Below are 21,880 nucleotides of genomic sequence, written 5' to 3' on the forward strand. Positions count from 1 at the left end.
TCCAGTTACAGGCAAGTAACCTCCCCTTTTTGATTCCATGTTTTTCCACATACAGATTATGTGAAAGTGCTGTTCCCATAATAAATAGTCATTTTTAAAATAATCTTTAAATTTTTGTAGTTCGTCCATAACATTTTCCACACTTTTAGTTTGCCTGTGATTTAAACAAAGTGCCTCAATGGTAATTATTAAGAATTTTTAAAAAACTATTCAGTGGATGTTGTTTCTGTGGATAAAAAAGTAAGACAGAATAGTGGTACCCTTTAATGTCATATTTTGGGTCAGACATTGAGTGAAGCCAGAGTCATGGTTCATAAATCTGCTCTACCGCTTTTTAAAGGGAAGCATTAAAAAAATTCCAGTTTTCTTTGTCAAACTGGCAAGACTATTTATTGTCTTTAGCTCAAAAACAGGCCCATTCCAAGAAATCTTACCCAGTAGGACAAAACAAAATCTTGGAAAGCATGCTCCAACTCAGTCCAATGTATACGATTTGGTCCATATATCAATAAGCAATAGTTCTAAAAGTATCTGAATTTTAAAGAGTAGTACTGGGCACCAGTGAGTTCTCACCTAGTCTCTAGTTTCCCATATTTTTCATGTGAATTGGCCAGCCTCTTAAAGTGTTAGAGGTCTGAAGAGGCAACATTAGTAGCAAATACAAAAATCTGGTTGCTAACCATGTTGTTCTCATTAGTTCTAGCCTTTCTTCTGTTCCAGGTCCTGAACTATTGTTCTCAAAAATGGGACACAAGTTTATTTAAATTATTATTTGAGTATCTGAAACCCCTAAACACCAACCAAACATTTATCCAAAACTTGTTTTAAAAAGAACACTAGTGGGTAAGACAATGAGAGGATTTAGGCATGTTCGTTTAGTTGCTTCAACTTTATTGTCGTCAATGGTTTTGAGTAGCCCTGAGTTGGAGTAATGGGTTAATTTAGAAAGAAATATGTTGTAGAGGGTCGGGTGATTAGCTCCGCTAGATGCATTGCCATGTATCCAAGTTAAGCAGAGACATCCCTTCACTGGCTTTTTGTTTTTAGGTGTAGCAACTAAATTAGTTGCTAGCCATATTTACCTGCATATGGTTTACAGCTTTCAAAGAGAAAAGTAACAGCAAACCATCTAAAAATAGCCTTCTTCTCTCCTGAGCTCTCTGTCTTGGCTCCTGGTGACTAAGAGCCTCCTGAGAGATTCTCCTATCTTTCTTTTTGGAAGAGAGATCCCTTCCATTAACATGTTGAAGGGCAATGGGGAGGGGTAGGAGAGGAGTAAATGTAACGTTAACAATGTAAATATTCAAATAGTGAAATGAGAGAGTTTCTTCTTAAGTAACACTGACATCGTAAACGTATGCTATGGATTACTATTTCCACTATTAACTTTTTTCTCATGCTATAAATGAGATGTGACCAAATAAGTGTCACAGTAGCTTGGTCAGTACTAACAAAACTGAATTTGAAGTGTTGCATGCTATTAACAGTAACATTTGGGGACTGACAAATCACAGCCACTCATCCCAAAAAAAGATTTAATTTCAGTTGCACACACTGTCACTTAAATATTTTAGTCAAAAGCTTTTTACCTAATGGTAATTTATCCAGTTTTGCTTCCTATCTTTCCTTGAGAGATGCTACTTCCAACTTATATCATTTAGTAGTGACTCTTGTGTCTTTAACAGGCCTGATAGAAAAGCTGTCAATAGATGTGTTGGTTTTTTTTTTTTCAAGGTGGTTTCCTGTCATGTTCTGGGGAACAACTGTGTTATAGCAGCTGATTGTGGATAACTTTTAGAGAATCTTTGCTTGATATTTATTTATTTAGAGTTTGATATTTTAGCATTTTTTGTGCTTGTTTGTTTCCATTTAGGTGCTTTGAAAGGACTGTAAAATAATCCAGATGAAATCCAGTAGCTAACACAAAATTAAACCACAACCCTCCCCTACCCAAAAGGGAAAACTTTCCTCATCAGAAACTTCTGTACACCTGTCCCTCCTCAAAAGCCTACATAAGGTGGTTTCTGGATGCAAGGCATATTTATTCTAGACTTCTAATTTCTTTATTTAGTCAGTATGTTCTCAGCCTTGTAACTCCTTTAAGATGCCTAATGACTAAATGTTCTAATAGCATGCTTGGATTTGTTAATGTCAATTTTGGCTGTTTCAGTATCTCTTTCATTCTAGCCATTTTTGGTTTTTCACCCCATTGTGATTGGAAATCAATTTTCTCCTCAATGTGGCCTTTACTGAATTCCAGAGCAAATAAGGCCTCACTTTGGAGAAGTCGTTCAGGTTTCCATGTCCACAAAGCCCTTGGTGAACATGTTTCTTGTTCTTATATATGGACTGACATACAATTCTTGCCCACTTGGTATCAGCTTCCACTTGTCTTCCTGTGCTTGGGAGGAAGCTTAGCTACAGTGTCCTATTTTTGAATCGGAGGATCCTTCTGATTTGTAATCCAGTCATTCAGCTCCTGAAAGGATAATCTTTCTTGCTTGTGGCATTTTTGCAGTTAACTGGTTGTTTTTTTGGTGTGTGTGTGTGTGTGTGTGTGTGTGTGTGTGTGTGTGTGTGTGTGTGTGTGTTTTTGTTGTGGTTTTTTTTTTTTTTTTTTTTTTTTTTTTTACTATTTTAAAGTCTGCTATGTCTTTGTCGTCTCACATTTTGGGTTGGGTTGAAGGAATCACCCTATGGTTCATCTTCAGGATAAACATCTGGCATGTTAGTCTTCCTTGGATTAGTTTTTACTTCCTAATACTTTACCCGGACTCAGATCAGCGAACTAATATGTGGGTTTCTAATATAGGTTTTATTCTTCAGAAACGGGTGGGTGGCATCTGAAATGAGCAAATGTCCATTGATAGGAAAAGTGGTCATGTGGTTAAGGAACAAGACTAAGAGTCAGAACATCTGGGTACTAACTTCAGTGCCTCTCTTCCCTTATCAGTATATAGATATTTCCCTCTACCTCACAAATGTTGTGAATATGACTTGATAAAGCACTTTGAGGTATGGAAGATTGCTATAGAACTGCAGAATACTATTCCATAAGTGACATTTGACCAAGAATGGTTAGATGTGGCCACAAAGAAACTGAAATATAAGACAGTCAGCTAATTCTCTCAAATGTATAGACAAAACACTGTCAGCAATGCTGATTAGCCCATTATCAATACTTTATTTTTTAAATTAAAACTTTTGGAAAAGATATTGAATTTGGCTGAAAGGAATAACTGTTAAATTTTAGAAAAAATTACTGTAAAACATATTTTTTAAATGAAGTAGTTATTTTCTTTGGGAAAGTTACTGCTATAATTAGTCATGCTTGAATTAACTTGAAAATCAGTACAAAAATTTGAGAAGAAACTAAACGGTGTACAGTTTAAATAGCAAAGTTGCAGATATTTGATTTATACATTATATTTGGTGCCTAGTTATGGAGAATCTTTTGCTTGGGGACAGTTTAGCACAGTGCATACACATATGCTGACACTTTTTTGTGTTCAGGTATTTAAGGATTCTCCCCCTCCCACCCCACCCCTTAATAGGTTATACAACAATAATATTTGACATGCACAATGCCAGTATCACACTTCTCTCAACACTGCCATGCAGTAGTTGAGTATTAGAATGGAGGCATTACATCCTTGCCAGCTATGTTTCCTTTTTTGGCTTCCTCTCCTACAGGTAGGGATAGGACAGGGCAGCTCGTGCTTCCTCTTTAGAGACTGTTTCCACAATGCCATTAGGAAAAACATTATTAAAAATATTAATATACTTTAGTAAGAGTAGACGGTGATGAGAGAGCAAAACTTTAAGTATCTCTTTATCTACTTTTGCTTTCTGTCCTTTTTCCCCTATTACCCAATAGTCTTCCTTTGTACTGAAGATATTTTAAGGGTATGATGCTAAAGCTATTAGTGTGAATAGTGAGTGGTATTTGAGCAGTTTTCTTGTGAACTTCACTTAGTTTAAACTCATTTAGCCAAGGGAAATAAGTATTACATTCCTGGGCTATAAATCTGTTAATCTGTCTGAAGTGTATTTGAAAAAAGATTAAACATGAACAAAGTTTGTACTAGGTCATTTCAAGAGCAGCATTCCACATGCACTATGCTGAATTCTAATTACGATTTCTTTCCCCACTAGATAAAAGCCAGAACAAAACCTTAATGTTCTGAGGTTTGTAAGTGCAATTTGTCAAATGATCCATCTACACTATACAATTTACTGTCATTGCTTTCATTACCACATAGCCTGGTCTTTCTGTATAGAAAGAATCAAACTGTTATACCAATATTACGAAATCATATTACAGTCCTGCTAGAATGTGTGGTTTGGTCCCTGCTATAAAGGCAAACCAAAGCACAGAACACGGAGCTCTATAAAACTTTTTTTTAAAAGAAATATGCCCTTAGAATAACATAAGAAAATCGACCAGACTAAGCACTAAATATGTTATGAAACATAATGGCATATGGGTCACAAAAGTCAACAAAATAATTTTTCAAACAAGATATTTGTTCCCAGGAATAAATGTGAAATAAAAATAAAAGAGAATATCCAACTTAGTTTTAGTGTAAATAGAGAACAGAACATGTCAGTCACAAAACCCCTGTCTCTCCCACAAAATAATCCTTTAATGGCAACTGGTGACACAATTAAAATCCTTCAGTCTGTGATTCAGAGTGGCTATTCCCAACCAATGTGAATACATGATAAACTGAAATATTCTTGAAAAGATACACAAACCATTTGGTGGGGACAATACCACAAAGAGTTAAAACAGGTATATGCAGACTCTTGGTGATTAGCTGAACTTGTGGTTATTAACAGGTGCTGCCTGGCAGTTAACGTATTTAGATATGGTGGAATGGTTATCTCCTAGGACTGTCTAGACTCCTTTTAATAACTGCCTGAGAAAAGTCATGTAGAAATATTTAAACCTTGCCTTGTTTTTTCACAATCAGTGGTGCAAAATACAGTTTGCTGGCACATACCACTTTGGGGTTGGAGAGTGCTGAGGACAATTTCAGGACCCACAACCTTATCGTTACAGGGAATGGTAAGTACATAGGGTTCCGATTTAAGGAAGTGATTTTAAAAAAAAAAAAAACCTAGCAAAATCATGTGTATCCATTTTTAGTAAACTAAAAGGCTTATAAGACTTAGATTATTTTTATTGGTACTTAATACACCTCTACCCCGATATAATGTGACCTGATATAACAAGAATTTGGATATAACATGGTAAAGCAACGCTCTGGGGAGGCGGGGCTGCTCACTCTAGTGGATCAAAGCAAGTTTGATATAACGCGGTTTCACCTATAACGCGGTAAGATTTTTTGGCTCCTGAGGACAGCGTTATGTCGGGGCAACTTTAAATAAAATGTTTTCAGTTTGTTTATTTTTAAACATCTACGTATAACTTATTAAACTGAATAAAGACTTGTAAAACTTCTTTTTTAAAGTTCAGTCCCAAATTTAATGCATCACATGTATGGGTAACATTTTTACCCACATTAATATCTTCTGATCACTCATAAGGGAAGATTCAATACTGGTGGGGATTTTGTGGTCTGAATACTATACTCTTTATTCTGTAGTTGTGGAAATGCTTTTAGTGTCATAAATGATAGGTAGGAACATGTGTTGCTGGGAATAAAGCAGTTGTGGAAAAAAGGATGCAAGGGAGAAATGCTCTGTGTATACAGGCAGACTGTAGCAAGAGTGTTTCCCCTAAATAGATATAAGGAATTCCCATGTTAGGGGTATGAGGAAGCCTGGGTATAAGGGAAAATGTCTGGCTATTGGATGAAATGCTATTCCAAAACAAGTGATGTGCTTCAGAAGTATATTCGGGCTCAAAAGAGAAGTAATTCCTATTGCAGATGGTTAAACAGTATCCAGAGAAGGGTGATGAACTGCACCAGAGACGAGCATCCCCTACTTCTGCACCCTGGTCTTCAGTGTGTATACATGCCGCTACTCATGTCTATTTTCATTACAATATTTTAACATTTAATTCTTTAAAAATTAACTTGTTACAATTCTTATTTTTTCCTATTTCCTACCCTTCATTTAACTTTTTATCTTATATTTTTTTTGCTTATTTCCACGCTTCGTTTTAAGCTCTTCTAAACCTGATTATTCCTTCCTCTTTAAACCCCTGTGCTTTCAGTTTTCTTTCTTCCCTTCAATCTCACTTTAGTTTGATTTTAGCTTTAGTTTGACTTTCCCTTGCTGTCCCAGGTCTCCAAAGCTCATATCTCTATAGCTCTCCACCCCCAATCCACTTAACTGTCTAGTCACTCGGCCCCAAGTGCATGTGTTCTGTCCACAATACTACCTCACTGCAATGACTCCTGCATCATCTTCCCCAGTATACAGTCTTGCAGTGACTGGGAATAGAGGATCCAGGAGTTGCATCTCCCTCTCTCCTCACAAAGGTCTCCCAGAGCTGCTAAGTGTTTTTCCTCTGCCATTTTCATTCCAATTCCTATAGCTCTATAGAAATTCTCTCCTTTCCTCACCAGGAAGGAGCAGTGTCGTAGGGAAAGAGAGCTGTTCCTTCCTCTGTAGGCCAGAAGGAGAGGAGGTAAACAGAGTAGAGGCTCAAACTCTATTAGGTCTTTTAGACACCAATTCACACCTCAGTTAAGCACGTGTGTACATGCTTTATTGTACTGTGGGTCCTAATTAAAAGTTCTTTTCAGCAAGAGTTCTTACCCCTAGGTAGATCCCAACATTGAGACAGCACAAGTAACTACTAGCAGCCTCAGGTCTAGAGTACTAACCTGGGGCTGCTGAAACATGGCAGCAGGTAATATATAAAACCCTGGATTTGTTACTTTATTTGTGGTAGCTCATGGTATCTTTATCTGATACAAGTTTACAGCTTTCCCCTAAAGAACTTCATTCTTTTAGCTTTTTTAATTGAAAAGAGGTAAGATGATATCTTATATTTTCAGGCTTATTACATTTAATAATTCAAATTTTTCTCTAGATTATATATCATGTCCTCTGAGAGTTTTTTCACACTTGCACCCTACAATTGCATCCCAACAAAGATCAATATTTTAGACTCTTCTTTCCTTAGATTCCATTTTATGTTGGCCATAACTTAATATCACAACCGACCTTGGTCCGTGAGTCAAGAACTGTAACTGTTGACATAATAAGGATTTTTTTGATCTATAATAAGCATTTCAGAAATGGTGCTGAATGGCTAGTCAATGGAACACTAGAATACCTGGGTCTAAACTAAAAAAGAAAGGACCAATTATGTTGCAGAGATGAGGAGAATACTACTATACCTGAAAAATTCCTTAGAATATCAGATGAAATTTCTGACTATAGAAGACGGTAAGAGTACAAATCACAAACTGTAAGACTACAAATGTTAGCTATGATTTACTTCTTGCCCTTGTGATCAGGAATAGGATGTTAAGTTGCACGGCACTGAGGAAGAGGCAATTAAATCCAGTACAACAGTAATGAGATGCCTAGCTAGCATACATAAATTGGTCATATGACATGATGAGAGAGGCATAGAGAAGCAATTTCTTGGTACTTAAGTGGCTTCTTCTTGGAACAGTGTGCAGAAAAGTCAGGATAAGAAATTACTATAAAACTAGTCCAAACTAACATAGGAGGTGGTTTAAGAAATAATTATACCTGAGCCCCTAAAAAATAATGACCACAATTTTAATGAAACTCAACATTCTTCTAAGAAGGTCTGTACCAATAGCGCCCTATTATAGCATATTTAGGAATTTGCATTTTTTAAAAAAAGTTTTTTAAAAGTGAGGAAATGAAGTCGGTCTAAATGATGAATCTAAGAATTCAAAACATACATAATAATCATAAAAGTCAGGACCAGACAGGCAACTAGTCACCAGGACTAGACAGCATTCATGAAGTCATGTGTACTTCTTAACAAAAAAAGAACCAGAAAGGTAAGAAAAACTACTATAATTAAATTGTAATGTTCAAAAGATTAATCAAGTCATATGCATATTCTTCAAAAAATGGAACTCCAACCCACGTGAAGTGTATAGAAAGGAGCATCCACATGTCAGATAAAAGGTGAAGGGAATATTAAAAGATTAAGGAATTTGATGATGAAATAGCCAAAATATACACCCTGAAGAAATTTTAAGTATATCAGGAGGGGGTCTGTGTCTGGCTGCATGTAGCTACCAACAGAGAGATGATTTTTGTATCACTCTTCATCTCAGAGGCTACTGGGGAGGTACAACAGGTCTACTTCATCTCTTAGGCCTGGTCTACACTATGTGTTTAAACCAATTTTAGCAGCATTAAACCGATTTAACGCTGTACCCGTCCACACTACGAGGCCCTTTATATCGATACAAAGGGCTCTTTAAATCAGTTTCTGTATTCCTCCCCAACGAAAGGAGTAGCGCTAAAATCGGTATTACCATATCGGATTAGGGTTAGTATGGCCGCAAATCGACGGTATTGGCCTCCGGGCGGTATCCCACAGTACACCACTGTGACCGCTCTGGACAGCAATCTGAACTCGGATGCAGTGGCCAGGTAAACAGGAAAAGCCCCGCAAACTTTTGAATTTCATTTCCTGTTTGCCCAGCGTGGAGCTCTGATCGGCACGGGTGGCGATGCAGTCCCAAATCCAAAAAGAGCTCCAGCATGGACCGTACGGGAGATACTGGATCTGATCGCTGTATGGGGAGACAAATCTGTTCTATCAGAGCTCCGTTACAGAAGACGAAATGCCAGAGCATTTGAAAAAAATCTCCAGGCTACACAGTGCTGCATGACAAGCATAACAGAAAACCAAAGAATCAAATGGACGCTCATGGAGGGAGGGTGGGGGTACTGAGGACTCCAGCTATCCCACAGTCCACAGCAGTCTCCGAAAAATATTTACATTCTTGGCTGAGCTTCCAATGCCTGTAGGTTCAAACACATTGTCTGGCGAGGTTCAGGGTATGGCTCGACAATTTACTCCCTCCCCCCCAAGTAAAAGAAACGGGAAAGAAATAGTTTCTTGACTTCTTTCAATGTCACCCTATGTCTACTGAATGCTGCTGGTAGACGCGATGCTGCGGCAGTGAAGAGCAGTATCCGCTCCTCTCCCCTCCCTGGTGGCAGATGGTGCAGTAGGACTGCTAGCCATCCTTGTCATCAGCCTGAGAGTGCTCCTGGCTGGCCTCAGGGGATGCTGGCCAGGGGCGCCTGGGTGAAAATAGAAATGATTCCCGGTCATTCTCAGTAGATGGTGCAGAATGGCTGGTAACCATCCACATCATAGCAACTGGGGGCTGAGCTCCATCAGCCCCCTCCCTTTCCTGTGTAAAGAAAAGATTCTGTACTTCCTGGACTACCATAGCACCGGAAGGCTGCCTCCCCATTTTATCTCGCTAACAAGTCACTGTTTCTTATTCCTGCATTCTTTATAACTTCATGACACAAATGGGGGGGGGACACTGCCACGGTAGCCCAGGAAGGTTTGGGGAGGAGGGAAGCAATGGGTGGGGTTGTTGCAGGGACACCCCCTAGAATGGCATGCAGCTCCTCATTTCTGCAGGATCTGACACGGAGCAGCTGTGCTTTCTGATACACTGGTTCTCTAGTACGCTTGCCCCATATTCTAGAAAGGACTGGCTCTATTTTTAGAAACCATAAAGGAGGGATTGACTCGGGGAGACATTCTCAGTTTTGCCTTTGCGCCCCCGGCCGACCTCAGCCAGGGACACCCATGATAGCAACAGACAGTACAGAACGACAGATAACCGTCATCTTACAGCCAATTTACAATGGCAGCAGACGGTACAGAACGACTGATAACCGTCTCTGCTAGAATGCAAAAGCAAACGAATGCTGCTGTGTAGCGCTGCAGTAATGCCTCTGTTAGCAGCATCCAGTACACATACGGTGACAGTAAAAAAAAAAAAAAAAAAAAAAAAGCCGAACAGGCTCCATGGTTCCCGTGCTATGGCGTCTGCCAGGGCAATCCAGGGAAAACAGGTGCGAAATGATTGTCTGCCGTTGTTTTCCTGGAGGAAGGAATGAGTGATGACATTTACCCAGAACTACCCGCGACAATGATTTTTGCCCCATCAGGCACTGGGATCTCAACCCAGAATTCCAAGGGGCGAGGGGAGACTGTGGAAACTATGGGATAGCTACAGAATAGCTACCCACAGTGCAACACTCTGGAAATCGACGCTAGCCTTGGACCATGGACGCACACCGCCAAATTAATGTGCTTAGTGTGGCCACATGCACTTGACTTTATACAATCTGTTTTACAAAACTGATTTATGTAAAATCAGAATAATCCCGTAGTGTAGACGTACCCTTAGACAGTAAAGGTGAGGCACTGTCAGCCATTAAGGTGTTAGGAAGGGGTGCTGGAACAAATCATTAAACAGCAACTAGTCACCAGGACCAGACAGCATTCATCCAAGAGTTCTGACAGTACTTAAGGATGAAGTGGCTGAATTGCTAAAAAATATGCAATGTCTTGTTAAAATCAGCTGCTATATTGAGTGAGTGGAGGCTAGCAGATATATTTATTTTCAAAGAAGATGCTAGTGGTGATCCTGAGAATTAGAGCAGTGAGCCTAACTTAAATATTGGCTACATTGTTTGTTTGAAAAGAATTAAAGATACTCATAAAATACTTCCGAACATAAGAACAACCAGCATGACCACAGTCAAGAATGGTGCCTCTCCGATCTATTGCTTTTTGTAGACCTGTCAGTCATAGAAAAGAGAGATGAAATGTAAGAAATAGGACAAACTCCTATTTTCAGTCTTTGCTTATATGAACAAATTTACTTCTTTAAAAATATGCAGATCCCTAATCTGTGAGTTTATGGTCAATGGTCATAACTTTATAACTTTTCTTTTAGAGGAGTCATCGTTCTGGCTTCCATTATATGGAAGCATGTGTTGTAGTTTAGTTGCTCAGCCATTCTGTATGGCCAAGGATGTGATGTCAGGATTCTTAATCAGCAGGTAAAAAGAGCTTACTTGATTTAAATCCTCTAATCTCCAAAGTTCTACTGCACTGAGCAGTAACATTTTTTTTCGTTGGAGAAGTTTACACTTTTGTTTACACTGAGCTAATGAATCACTGTTGCTACAACTATATACGTGCCACGTTTTAAGTTTCTCTTTCTTGGCTGACTCCAAATGCAGCTACCTCCCTCTGCCCCCCTGGGTCCTGTTCCCCTGTCTGACAGCATACCCAGCCACACATACCCTGATGCCTATTTATTTGGCTGACACTGGCCCAACTCACTGGTGCTATTAGCAGCTCCGGCAGGATCAGGAAGAACCAGTCCTTGCCCATCTTGGAAATCAGGGATTTTTGGCATCTCATAATGCAGATTACAGGGAGGAGAACAGGAGCCTGAGTCCCTGTGGGGGATACTGGGGGTTGCAGAAACTGCTGGGGTGGGGGTGGGAAGGGTGAGCTCACAGGTGAAATGGTGAGTCCTTCCTGTTCAGCCTCATGGAGTCAGAGGGCTCCTGGCGGCAGGATCAATCCACCACCGGGGCTGGAGAGGTTGCACTCCCTTATTTCCTGGAGTTTCTTGGTGGGGGAAGGCAGGAGTGGAATGCCTTAATATTTGTGATTGGGAATTTTGGGGAGATCAGGGTAGATCAATTGGTAAGTTGAGACGGAGGGTTTCCTTGGGGTTGGGGAAGGTGAGGGGATACCCAGAGGGGATGTGACTAGAGGAGTCAGAATTCCTGGGGCACTGGTCCTTCCTGGAGTATTGTGATGGGAGTAGGTTCCAGAAGGCAGACTTCTCAGGAAGAATAACAGGAGATACTCTTCCCCCCTCACCAGCAGTGCTCCCAGAGAAGCGGGGGTCTCTGGGACCTGGAGGGAGGTGATCATTCTATGGGCTTAGAGGGGAGGGGAGATAGGAGGAACTCACCACCCACCTGCAGAGCGGAGGAAGGAGCTAGTGACACGCTGCAGCCACCGCAAGGTGGTGGAGGGGGGGAAATCTCACAGCCTCTTACCTTGCCACAGCCCAGCATCACCTGGTTGTATCTGGCCACCTGCCATCACTTTTGCTGTGGGCAGGCGAGTGGCTCAGTTTGTGTACATGTATGTATATTCAAAATAGCTGTGCAGCCCTTCATGTGTGCAATTTACAGGGAATGTTGCTCATATTAACAATTGACTTTCAGTGGTATTAAAAAGTGAGTAGCTTCCTCCCGTGGTATCTCTTACTCTAAGTATGCAGGAAGCTGTTTTTCTTGGGTGGCTGCTGTTAACACTGACCTTTTAATGGCAACCACTGTGTGGCTAAGAGTAAGATAATCAAAGTTTCCTCAGTGGGATTATTAGTAAAACAGCCTAGATTGCTGCATAAAGACCAATTAATTTTAAGGTCTAGATGGTATGAAATGGTATGTATAGCTGCATGTCTAATTTTTTAAGTCATACTTTTAAAATGAGAGGACATTCCTTTGCTCCCTTCCTGTAACCAGCTAAGTTAGTGTAGCCATTAAAGTTTTCTTCTAATGGTAGATTCCATTAGAAATAAAATTACTCTTTTTTCCTTATCGGCCAACCAGCACATTCCATGTTCCAAGAGCACCATACGACACATATTATTGGAAACTGTTAAAACAACTGGAGGAGGTTCAGCTAAACAAATATCATCTGGCATGGCTGAATGTTACTAATAACTAAGTCCTTGAGTCACATGGTAAAATATTCTGCAGGAGCCATACCTTTATGACAATATCTTGTGCACAGCTCTGATCTTACAGTCTGATGTCTGAATAGTCACAGGATGGACTCAATTAGATGTAACACATGGAAATTCATTAAAATTTTGAGTAATCCATAAATTAGGTTGTTAAAGTAATTTATGAATAGCAACTTACTGACTATTTCTCCCTTTTTAGCAAATGATAGGAAGCCTGACTGACTGGAGGAGGCTGTACTGTGTATTAAGAGGTGGTAAACTCTTTTGTTATTATATACCAGAAGAAATTGAAGCTAAAGTGGAGCCAGCTTTGACAGTTTCCATCAACAAGGTAAATTTAACAGTTTTTCACATAGTCTTATTTGAGTCCCAAGCTGACAAGCTGCAAAGTACTCTCAAGAAGCATGTGTGAGGGGTATGCCTTGTTTCACTATTTAGGGCGCTACAAAATTAAGTCAGCCAAAGTTATGTCAATTTACAACCGTCGTAGTAATTAAGTAACTCTTGCATGTCCACACTACACTCCTTGGTTCGGCAGTGTGCATCCTCACTAGCAGTGCTTGCATCAATGCAGAGAACAGCACACTGTGGGTAGCTAGTGCACTGTGGGTAGCTATCCCACTGTGCAACTTGCCACCATATAGTGAGGGTGTTTTGGGAAGGGTTTCAATGCCATATGGGGACAAACAAGTTGTGCAGGGGTGACTGGGAACATGGTTTCAAGGCCCCGTGATGGAATTTTCTCCATCCCATAATTCTATCTGCATCCCGTAATGCTTCACATCTCTTTTCAAAAGCCCCCCAAACCTGCATGTCTGACATCTATGTGAGAAGCATGGATCCTGCACAGATCTCCACTATTGTGACGAGTGTTACGAGCACAACATGCCTGATCGTGCAGTATTTGCAGATCCTTCAGAGGAGCCGCTGGAAACCTGACAATTCCTTAGAGGCTAACTTGCTGTGGGACATAGAAGCAATTCAAGGTTATTGTTGGCATTCACAGAGTAGTTGCAGGCCATGGAGTATTGGTTCTGGGCCCAAGAAACAAGCACTGACTGGTGGGATCTCATCATTATGCAGGTATGGGATGATGAGTAGTGGTTGCGGAACTTTCGGATGTGCAAAGCCACATTCTTGGAATTGTGTGCAGAGCTCATCCCAGCTCTTGGGCACAGCGACACCAAAACGAGAGCTGCATTGAGAGTGGAGAAGTGAGTGGCAATTGCTGTGTGGAAGTTTGTAATGCCAGATTGCTACTGGTTAGTCAGGAATCAATTTGGAGTTAGGAAATCCACTGTAGGGGTTGCTGTGATACAAGTGTGCAGGGCCATTAATCACATCTTGTTACAAAGTACTGTGACTCTGGGCAATGTGCAGGACATAGTGGATGGTTTTGCAGCAAAGAGGTGTACATATTGCAGCGAGTTACAATAGATGGCACGCATATCCGTATTTTGGCACCAGACCACCTTGCCACAAAGTACATCAACAAAAAGTGTTACTTTTCTATAGTATTGCAATCACTGATGGATTACCAGGAACATTTTACCAACATCAACACAGGATGGTCAGGGAAGGTGCATTACGCACACATCTTTAAGAACACAAACCTGTTCAGAATGCTGCAAGCAGGGACTTTCTTTCCAGACGAGAGGTTTACCATTGGGGATGTTGAAATGCTAATAGTGATTCTGGGACACCCAGCCTACCCCTTACTCCCATGGCTTATGAAGCTATACACCAGATACCTCGGCAGCAGCAAGAAGCACTTCAACTACAGGCTCAGCATGTGCAGAATGACAGTTGAATGTGTCTTTGCCATTTGAAAGGCCACTGGCACTGTCTAATGACCAGATTAGACCACAGTGGGGAAAAAAAGTTCTAATGGTTATAGCTGCCTGCTGTGTACTTCACAATATCTGTGAAGCAAAGGGGGGGGGGAATTTCTGCTGGGGTGGAGGTGGAATGGCTGTCTGATGATTTTGAGCAGCCAGATTCCAGGGCTATAAGAAGAGCTCAGTGGGGAGCTATATGGCTTAGGGAGGCTTTGAAAGACATTTTTAATAGTGAGCCATAGTAATGTGTCTTGTTGTAGTGTGCTCTGCCTGGCATTGTTTTTCTGCACCCTGATATGAACCTTGTAATGAGTGCTGTGTGTAGTACTAGAACATTGCGAATGCACCTATTGCTATTATCTGTGAATGATGTCAGCCCCACCCAGCATATGTTGTGAACAAATAGAGAGAGTCAGTTTCCATGGATACTTTTTATATTCTAAACTCATGCAAATTGACATATCTATAACTGAATGAAATTTTGTAAATACAGGGAAAAGAACCTTTGAAGTGGGGAAAACAGTCATTTTCATTTCACAAACAAATACACCAGCCGTGTCTCTTACAGGTCAGTGCATGTGCAGCTGTGATTGTCTGTACTCTTCAGTGCAGCAGCCCCGGATGCCATATGGAATGTGGAGGGAGGGGTTGTAGGTAGGTCCCGGAATGCAGTTCTCTATGAGCTGCAAAGGGAAACGAGCTTGGTTCTGTTGAACCTGAAGGTTAACAAGAGTCTCCAGCATGTCTGTTTGCCCCTTGAGAAGCGCTAGCATCTCCTACTGTACTCCTCTCCCTTTTTCTGTGCTTTTCTCCTCTCTGCACTATCCCTGTCCATGAGCACTGGGTTTGGAGGATCTCTTGGAACATGTCGTCATGTGTCTTCTTCCTTAGCCTTATCTGGCTGAGCCACTCCACTAGTGTGGATGGAGAGACCGTCAAAGCCACATTGCTAGCTGCAAAAGACACAATGCACAGACGTACTATTTTGAGTGTAATCACAAGATAAACAGAAACTTGATATACTGAACTCACTCCCCTTGATCCATGCAAGTTGCAAGCACTACATTCTCATTTCTCCTTGGGATTCATAGAGCACAGCAGTAGTCCCAGTCATGGTGAGTCTGGCTTGGGAGGGAGGAGGTGTGTTGGGACAATAAGGGGGGAAGGGGTAGCTCACAGGCATAAATATATGCAGAGAGGGCAATTGAACTGAATACAGGCACAGTTTTCCACAGGTGGAGATGATTTTAGCTGATATCTCACTCCTGAAGGTAACAGAAACTGAAAGGGAACAGTTCTTGCAGACCAGGTTTGTATTCTGCTAGCCTGTGTGCTGCAATGGTGCCTGGTGAAGTAATTACTGAGTGGTGTGGGAAAATGTCTTACTGTGGTGGAAGAAATAAGGCTGCTCTCCCCAGAAACCTTCAGAAGAGGATTGCAAACTATCCCCAGGAAAGTTTCCTTGAGAGCTCTATGAAGGATTCATGGGACATCCCAGTGCACATAAACTTCTTCAGGGCCCCTTCTGCCTAACTGCACAGGGGAATGAGAAGCAGAAAACTAAACTACGTCTATTGGTTATTTCACTACCTCTTCTAGCATGATTAAAAAAGAGTAAATGAACAGATGTGTCCCTGCAATATCAAAGCAAACTGCATACTTCCCCTCTATCAGGCTCATCCATGCTGGATTGTAGGGACTGGCTTTACTGCTATGGAGTCAAAAACACATCCTGCCTCATGCCACTAGATCCCCTGATCACCTGTCCCCCTATACTCTGCTGCCTCCTCCTCCCTCATGCAACACTACCTCCCCACTGTTCATTCTGGGGCCTGTGATTCTAGCTCCCCCAAAGTATCGTGGTGGTGGGGTTTCCACAAGGTTGGCATCCAGCTCTTTGTGAAAGGGATGTGTTCAGCTCCACACCAGAGCGACTTTAGCTTCCCCTTGCCTTCTGGTATGCCTGTCGCAGCACCTTGGCTTTCATGTGGCAGAGCTGTGGATCCCTCTTATAGTCCTTCTCCCCCGCACCTCGAGCGATCTGCTCGTACATATTGACGTTTCTACTGCTGGATCAGAGCTGTGCCTGCAAAGCCTCTTCTCCCCACAGAACCAGGAGATCCAACATCTCCTGTGTACTCCATGCAGAAGCACCTCTGCAACATGGAGCCGGCATGGTCAGCTGGGCAGTTCCTAGGTGGGCTCTCCATACCGAGCAAACAGGAAATGGAATTTTAAAAATTTGCTGGGCTGTAAAAGGAGAGGGGCGTGTACCTGGCTGCTGGGCAGCAGAGTTCAACATGGTAACCAGAGTGGTCATGGTGGGGCATTGTGGGATAGCTCCTGGATGCCACTAAAGATTTAAGTAAAGGTGGTCTATACTGACAACTCCAATGACCTAAGTGCTACGCCTCTCGCAGAGGTGGACTTCAGTCAGCGTAGTGAGTGAGTTACATTGGTGAGAGCAAAATTTTAGTGTAAACACTTAGAGTTAAGTTGATGTACGCTGCCTTGTGTCAGCCTAGCTTGGTACTGTATATCAGGCCTAAACAACCCCTTGTAGCTGATCCAGGAGTGGCATGTAAGTTTTTAGCAATGGACATAGGCTCCTTCTGCTATACTAGAGAGGGTCAAATGGAAACTGTTTTCCTTCAGAAAAACTGATACACTATGACGGTTTTTAAGTTACACATGAGGTGTCATGCAGATCTGCAGGGTATGTAGGCAATGTTCTCTTAGACTTTTGTCACCAAATCTGTGGAATTTCTGCAATTTTATTTAAATTGTTCATTGTTACGTGGCCTTACTCTTAATCATAATGAGGGTTATTCAGAAATATTTTAGCTTTTTAAAATAAACTCCTTTTGCTAATAATGATCCAAAGTTTTTATATAAAACCTATCTTAGCTTACAAACTATGCAAAAGAACTTCAGTACTTTAAAGATGGCATAATTTCTACCATCATTTAAAGATGTATTTAAAATTAACAAGCATCTCTGTCCAAATAATCAAAGGCATAGTATATTTGCAGTGTTATTTCCACAGAAGGCCTTTCCAGTGAATGCTACAGTGAATCTGTGCTTTCACAGGATGTTTGTGGTACAATACTCATAGCTGCTGAAAGACTGCAGTTAACACCTCATAGAGATGAATAGAGTGAGTTAACAGTTTTTGGTGCTGACCCGGTAGCAGATTCTGAGCACGTCTACGTAAGCAAATTGAATGTGTTGGGAGATGGTGTTACAACACAAGTTGGTCTTGACTCTGAAACCTTGTCCGGTCTAGTGTAAAACATGTTTTAGAAATATGTTAACTTTAACCAGCACCAGCACATTACAACTTGCCCTGGCTACCTTGAGGGGGCCACTTAAGGATCTGGGGCAAAATCAGTACTTGGTTCTGCTAGTGAAGGCAGAGGGCTGGACTTGATGACCTTTCAGGGTCCCTTCCAGTTCTATGAGATAGGTTTCTCGCGCATGTGCGCGCGCTCTGTCTCTCTATCAACAAAGCTGTTTCAAGCATTTGAGTTAAATGTTTTTTTAAAAAAACGTGATACAGATTTAAACAATCTGACTAAAAGTCACTTATTCTTTCAATCAGGTTTAATTACATGGCTTCTCTAATGTCATAGTTCTACCATTCTCCAGTTGTTCATAATGCCATGCAGGGGAAAATATATTAATAGAATTTTTAACATTAAAAAAGCAGCAAAAATATTTTAGACTCTTTCAGGCCACCCTTATAGCTTTTTTTTGTAGATCACCATTTTAGTCTATAGCCTAGTTTTGTATTTCTTGCAGGTCAGATTTTTTTGTCTTTTAAAACTACAAAATTCTATTAAGGTGATTGTTCTCCCTGAAGTTATAAATACACTTACAACCTAAAATCCATTTTCTTCAAGTTTTGCCAGGAATTGGTCCACATGTTTGATGCAGGTTCTCCTCAAAGATAATATGTATGCAATACATGAATCCATGGCCTTTTTTATGAAAATGTCAGACACTCATGATTGCTGTATATAAGCTGCTAAAGAGAATGAAGAAAAGGAATCTATCTTCAGTTAAGTTAAAACCAAATAAATTCACAGCTCAAAACACACATGAGTGCCTTTCTACTTAAACTGTCTACTGAAAATATTTTTTAATGCTAATAGATGTATACTGAGTTTTGTCTAGAAATGTCTTGGATATCAGATCCTTAAATGCGCAAAAATCAATCTAACAATACATTTTTACCTCCTTTCCCTGTTGTATGGAAATAGCAATTAAAAAAAATAAGATTTAGAGAGAACTTCAAAGTTGACATTCAAGCTAACATCTCCTCTAGTTTCTAAGATACATAGCACTTTTATTCTTAGTGCTGGATGTGATCTCTTACCCTTATCCTTTCAAAGATGGTTTATCTTTAAAATGAATGAACTGGACATAGCCTTACAAGAAACTAGCCCTAGAAATATTCACATCAACAGATCTATTCCCTTCCCCCTCTGAATCCAGACTTGAAGTAGCCCTTAACTTGAAAGTCATCACTTTAACTTCAAATGACTTCAGTGCAAACATTGTTGAGCAGGAATGTCTCAACACTTGCAAAACAGGCATCATAGAACCTACTATGTTGCCAAATATATGCCACTGAAGCACTTTATGTTGCATAAGCAACTAGAGTGAGAAGCAATCTTTCCTTGTAACCAAGGAAGTTTGCAGGAGTCAAATCTGAGTAAGGACCTTTGGATTTACCCTTTAAAAATATTACTTGAAAATATGACAGTGTCTCCTTTTGACTTGACAAGATAATTAACATATCCTTGGGGCCAGGCTTTTCAATTGTGCTAACTTGGACATGCTCATCATGAGTTGCTCATGCTCAAAGGTGCCCACATTTTCATACTGTGTGCAGTACCAGGTCTTCTGGGCAGTTCTACCCAGGACTGTTGTCACAAAGGAAAATCTCTGGAAAATGAATTTTGTTGGAGCCTAAGTCCTGGGAGTTATAGGCATAGGAGCACCTTCCAGTACCATAGCTCCACAGCTTCACAGCAGCATCTCTGTCCTTCCAACCAGTTGGCAGTCCCTTTCTCTACTAGATCTTACTAGGAGTCTGATCCATTCTTTCTTCTCTGTGGCTTCCCCCCTCCCCTTTGAGCTCAACATGCACATGAGGGGACCCTGCCATTGACCTGATGAAAGCAGATTTGCCTAGTTCACTCCTTCACCTTATGCACACCAGCTCTGCTCCTTCCTTCCGCACTACTGATGGTTCAGACTGCCTGCTGGATGGCCAGGCAGGCCCAGCTCAACTGAGACTTTAAACTGTAAAAGCTGGACCGATGGCATCAACTAACCCTGTTTCTCCTGCTTCCCCTGTGCATCCTATGACTGCTGTCCTGTTGGTTCTCCACACCTGTCCTCACATTTTTCGTGATGTGCCTCCAGCTTATCGGCACAGCCTTGAACACATTCCTATTCTCCTCTTACCTAAAGGTATTTTCTATGACCTGGGGTTGTCATGTATCTCATTGATGCTTTTAGCCCAAGGCCATCTCTTTGTACCACCTAAGTCTGTCCCCTGTGCAGGGCCAGCTCTAACTTTTTTGCCGCCCCAAGCACCAAAAAAAAAAAAGGTGCTGGCCCACTGTAACACCCCTCCCACCCACTCTGAGCGCTGCCCTGCCGCGCTATAACAACCCCCCCTAAGCGGCGCGCTGCCCCGCTGTAACAATACCCCCGAGTGCTGCCCCACTGAAACAAACAAACACCCTCGAGCGCTGTCCCACTGAACCCAAAAAACCCCGAGTGCCGCAACGCCACCCAAAGATTGGCCGCCCCTTACAAAGTGCTGCCCCAAGCACGTGCTTGGTCGGCTGGTGCCTGGAGCCAGCCCTGCCCCTGCGTCATGGCTAGTCCTGGTGGGGAGCCTTCTTTTTTGTCTACCTTTTATTCCTCCTGTCTGTTCCCCCTTCATTTATTCTGAACTATTCCTCACTGAGAAGGCAAGGGGGAGGGGGTGGCTTGTGGAAGAAGTGTGCAAAACTCTCCTGGCAAAGTTCATTCTCTTCAGTTATCGGCAAAAGGGTTATATTGATGGCAGGGCAGATTTTTCAAGCCAGACTCCCTATCCAAATTGATGATGTGAGGAGTACCAATATGTTGTCACAAAAATAATGTGTGTTGAAAAGGACACAGCCTCTCGACTTTTCTTGACCCATAAAGTGGACTAATATCTCCCTGTGGCAGATGTTCACCCACAGTTTGGGATCTTGGGAGTAACAAGGTTAAATTACCTTTGTGGACTGATTCTTCTTCCACAGTCCTGATTGCTACCTGGCTAATGGCCTTGGGTGAGCAACATAAAAACACATGAAAATCCAGTGGGAATGCCAACATTAGTAAAATCCTTCAAAATCTCTGTTCTTTATCATAATCCAACTGGTATCAATCAATTCAGTTTTACGGTTGCTTGAAAGAATTTGGGATTGACCCTGGGAAGCAGATCCCACATGATGGATCTTGCAACATAAATGTTCAAATTGTGTGGTTTCATAAACTATGCTTCAGGGGCCAACTGGTACTCCACTGCGGGCTGCTTGTCATGTGGTGCTTATTCTCTTCTCCTTGTTTCTGGCTGTTTACATTGCTAAAAATACATCATGTGCTTTCTAAAGTTCCTATTCTGCATAGGGCATTTGCTGTAGTTGTCACATGGATATAGTAATTCCAAATGGGAGGGAAGGGAGATATCCATGAGCTGATCTGTAAAATGAGAGAGCATTGTTCTAAGTCTAATCATAATTCTCTGCCAACCTGAAACAAAACTAGGGGAAGTTCTGTAGATTATTTTTGACATGACAGATAAAAAGAGTGCACAAACAGACTCTTTTGATTTTAAAGTTATTTTTAGCTGTTTTCTGGACTTAAAACCTTGAATAAAAATGAACTGTGTGTCATAAATGAGAAATTGGGTTTAATCTAGAGCATACAAAGTTTCTAGACTATTTAGCATTTGTCTTAACTTCAGAAACTTCAAAAAATTAGTTCTTGTGTTTTGAAATGGACCTTCTGAGCTAACCTTCATTGTCCTTCAGTTTTTTCACAATTGACTTTGGAGAGGAGTGGCACTGTTCCTTTAATGGAAGGTCCTCCCCTTTATAACAACCCTTCACGTATGGAAATTTCCTGGGAGAGGGGTACTGCTGGGCAAAGGAAACTTGGTTTTGGGGCAGTGAGAAAGGGAAGTTCTAAGCTGTATCAGACAATGTCATGGAATTTCAGTTTCTCTTTCTTACATTTCTCCACCCTTTCAAGAATGCA

At 41.2% G+C, this 21,880-nt stretch overlaps 1 protein-coding gene across 1 annotated transcript in view; it reads left to right on the plus strand.

The window, feature by feature from the left end:
• Positions 1-21,880, plus strand: part of RTKN2 (rhotekin 2) — a 66,803-nt gene that overhangs the window by 36,051 nt on the left and 8,872 nt on the right. Inside the window, 4 exon segments of the mRNA XM_030568933.1 lie at positions 4,977-5,071; positions 10,911-11,016; positions 11,662-11,674; positions 12,934-13,065. Of these exon segments, the coding sequence (XP_030424793.1) occupies positions 4,977-5,071; positions 10,911-11,016; positions 11,662-11,674; positions 12,934-13,065 (346 nt within the window).

This window comes from Gopherus evgoodei, chromosome 7 (assembly GCF_007399415.2).
Source record: "Gopherus evgoodei ecotype Sinaloan lineage chromosome 7, rGopEvg1_v1.p, whole genome shotgun sequence".
In the NCBI taxonomy this organism is placed as follows: Eukaryota; Metazoa; Chordata; order Testudines; family Testudinidae; genus Gopherus; species Gopherus evgoodei.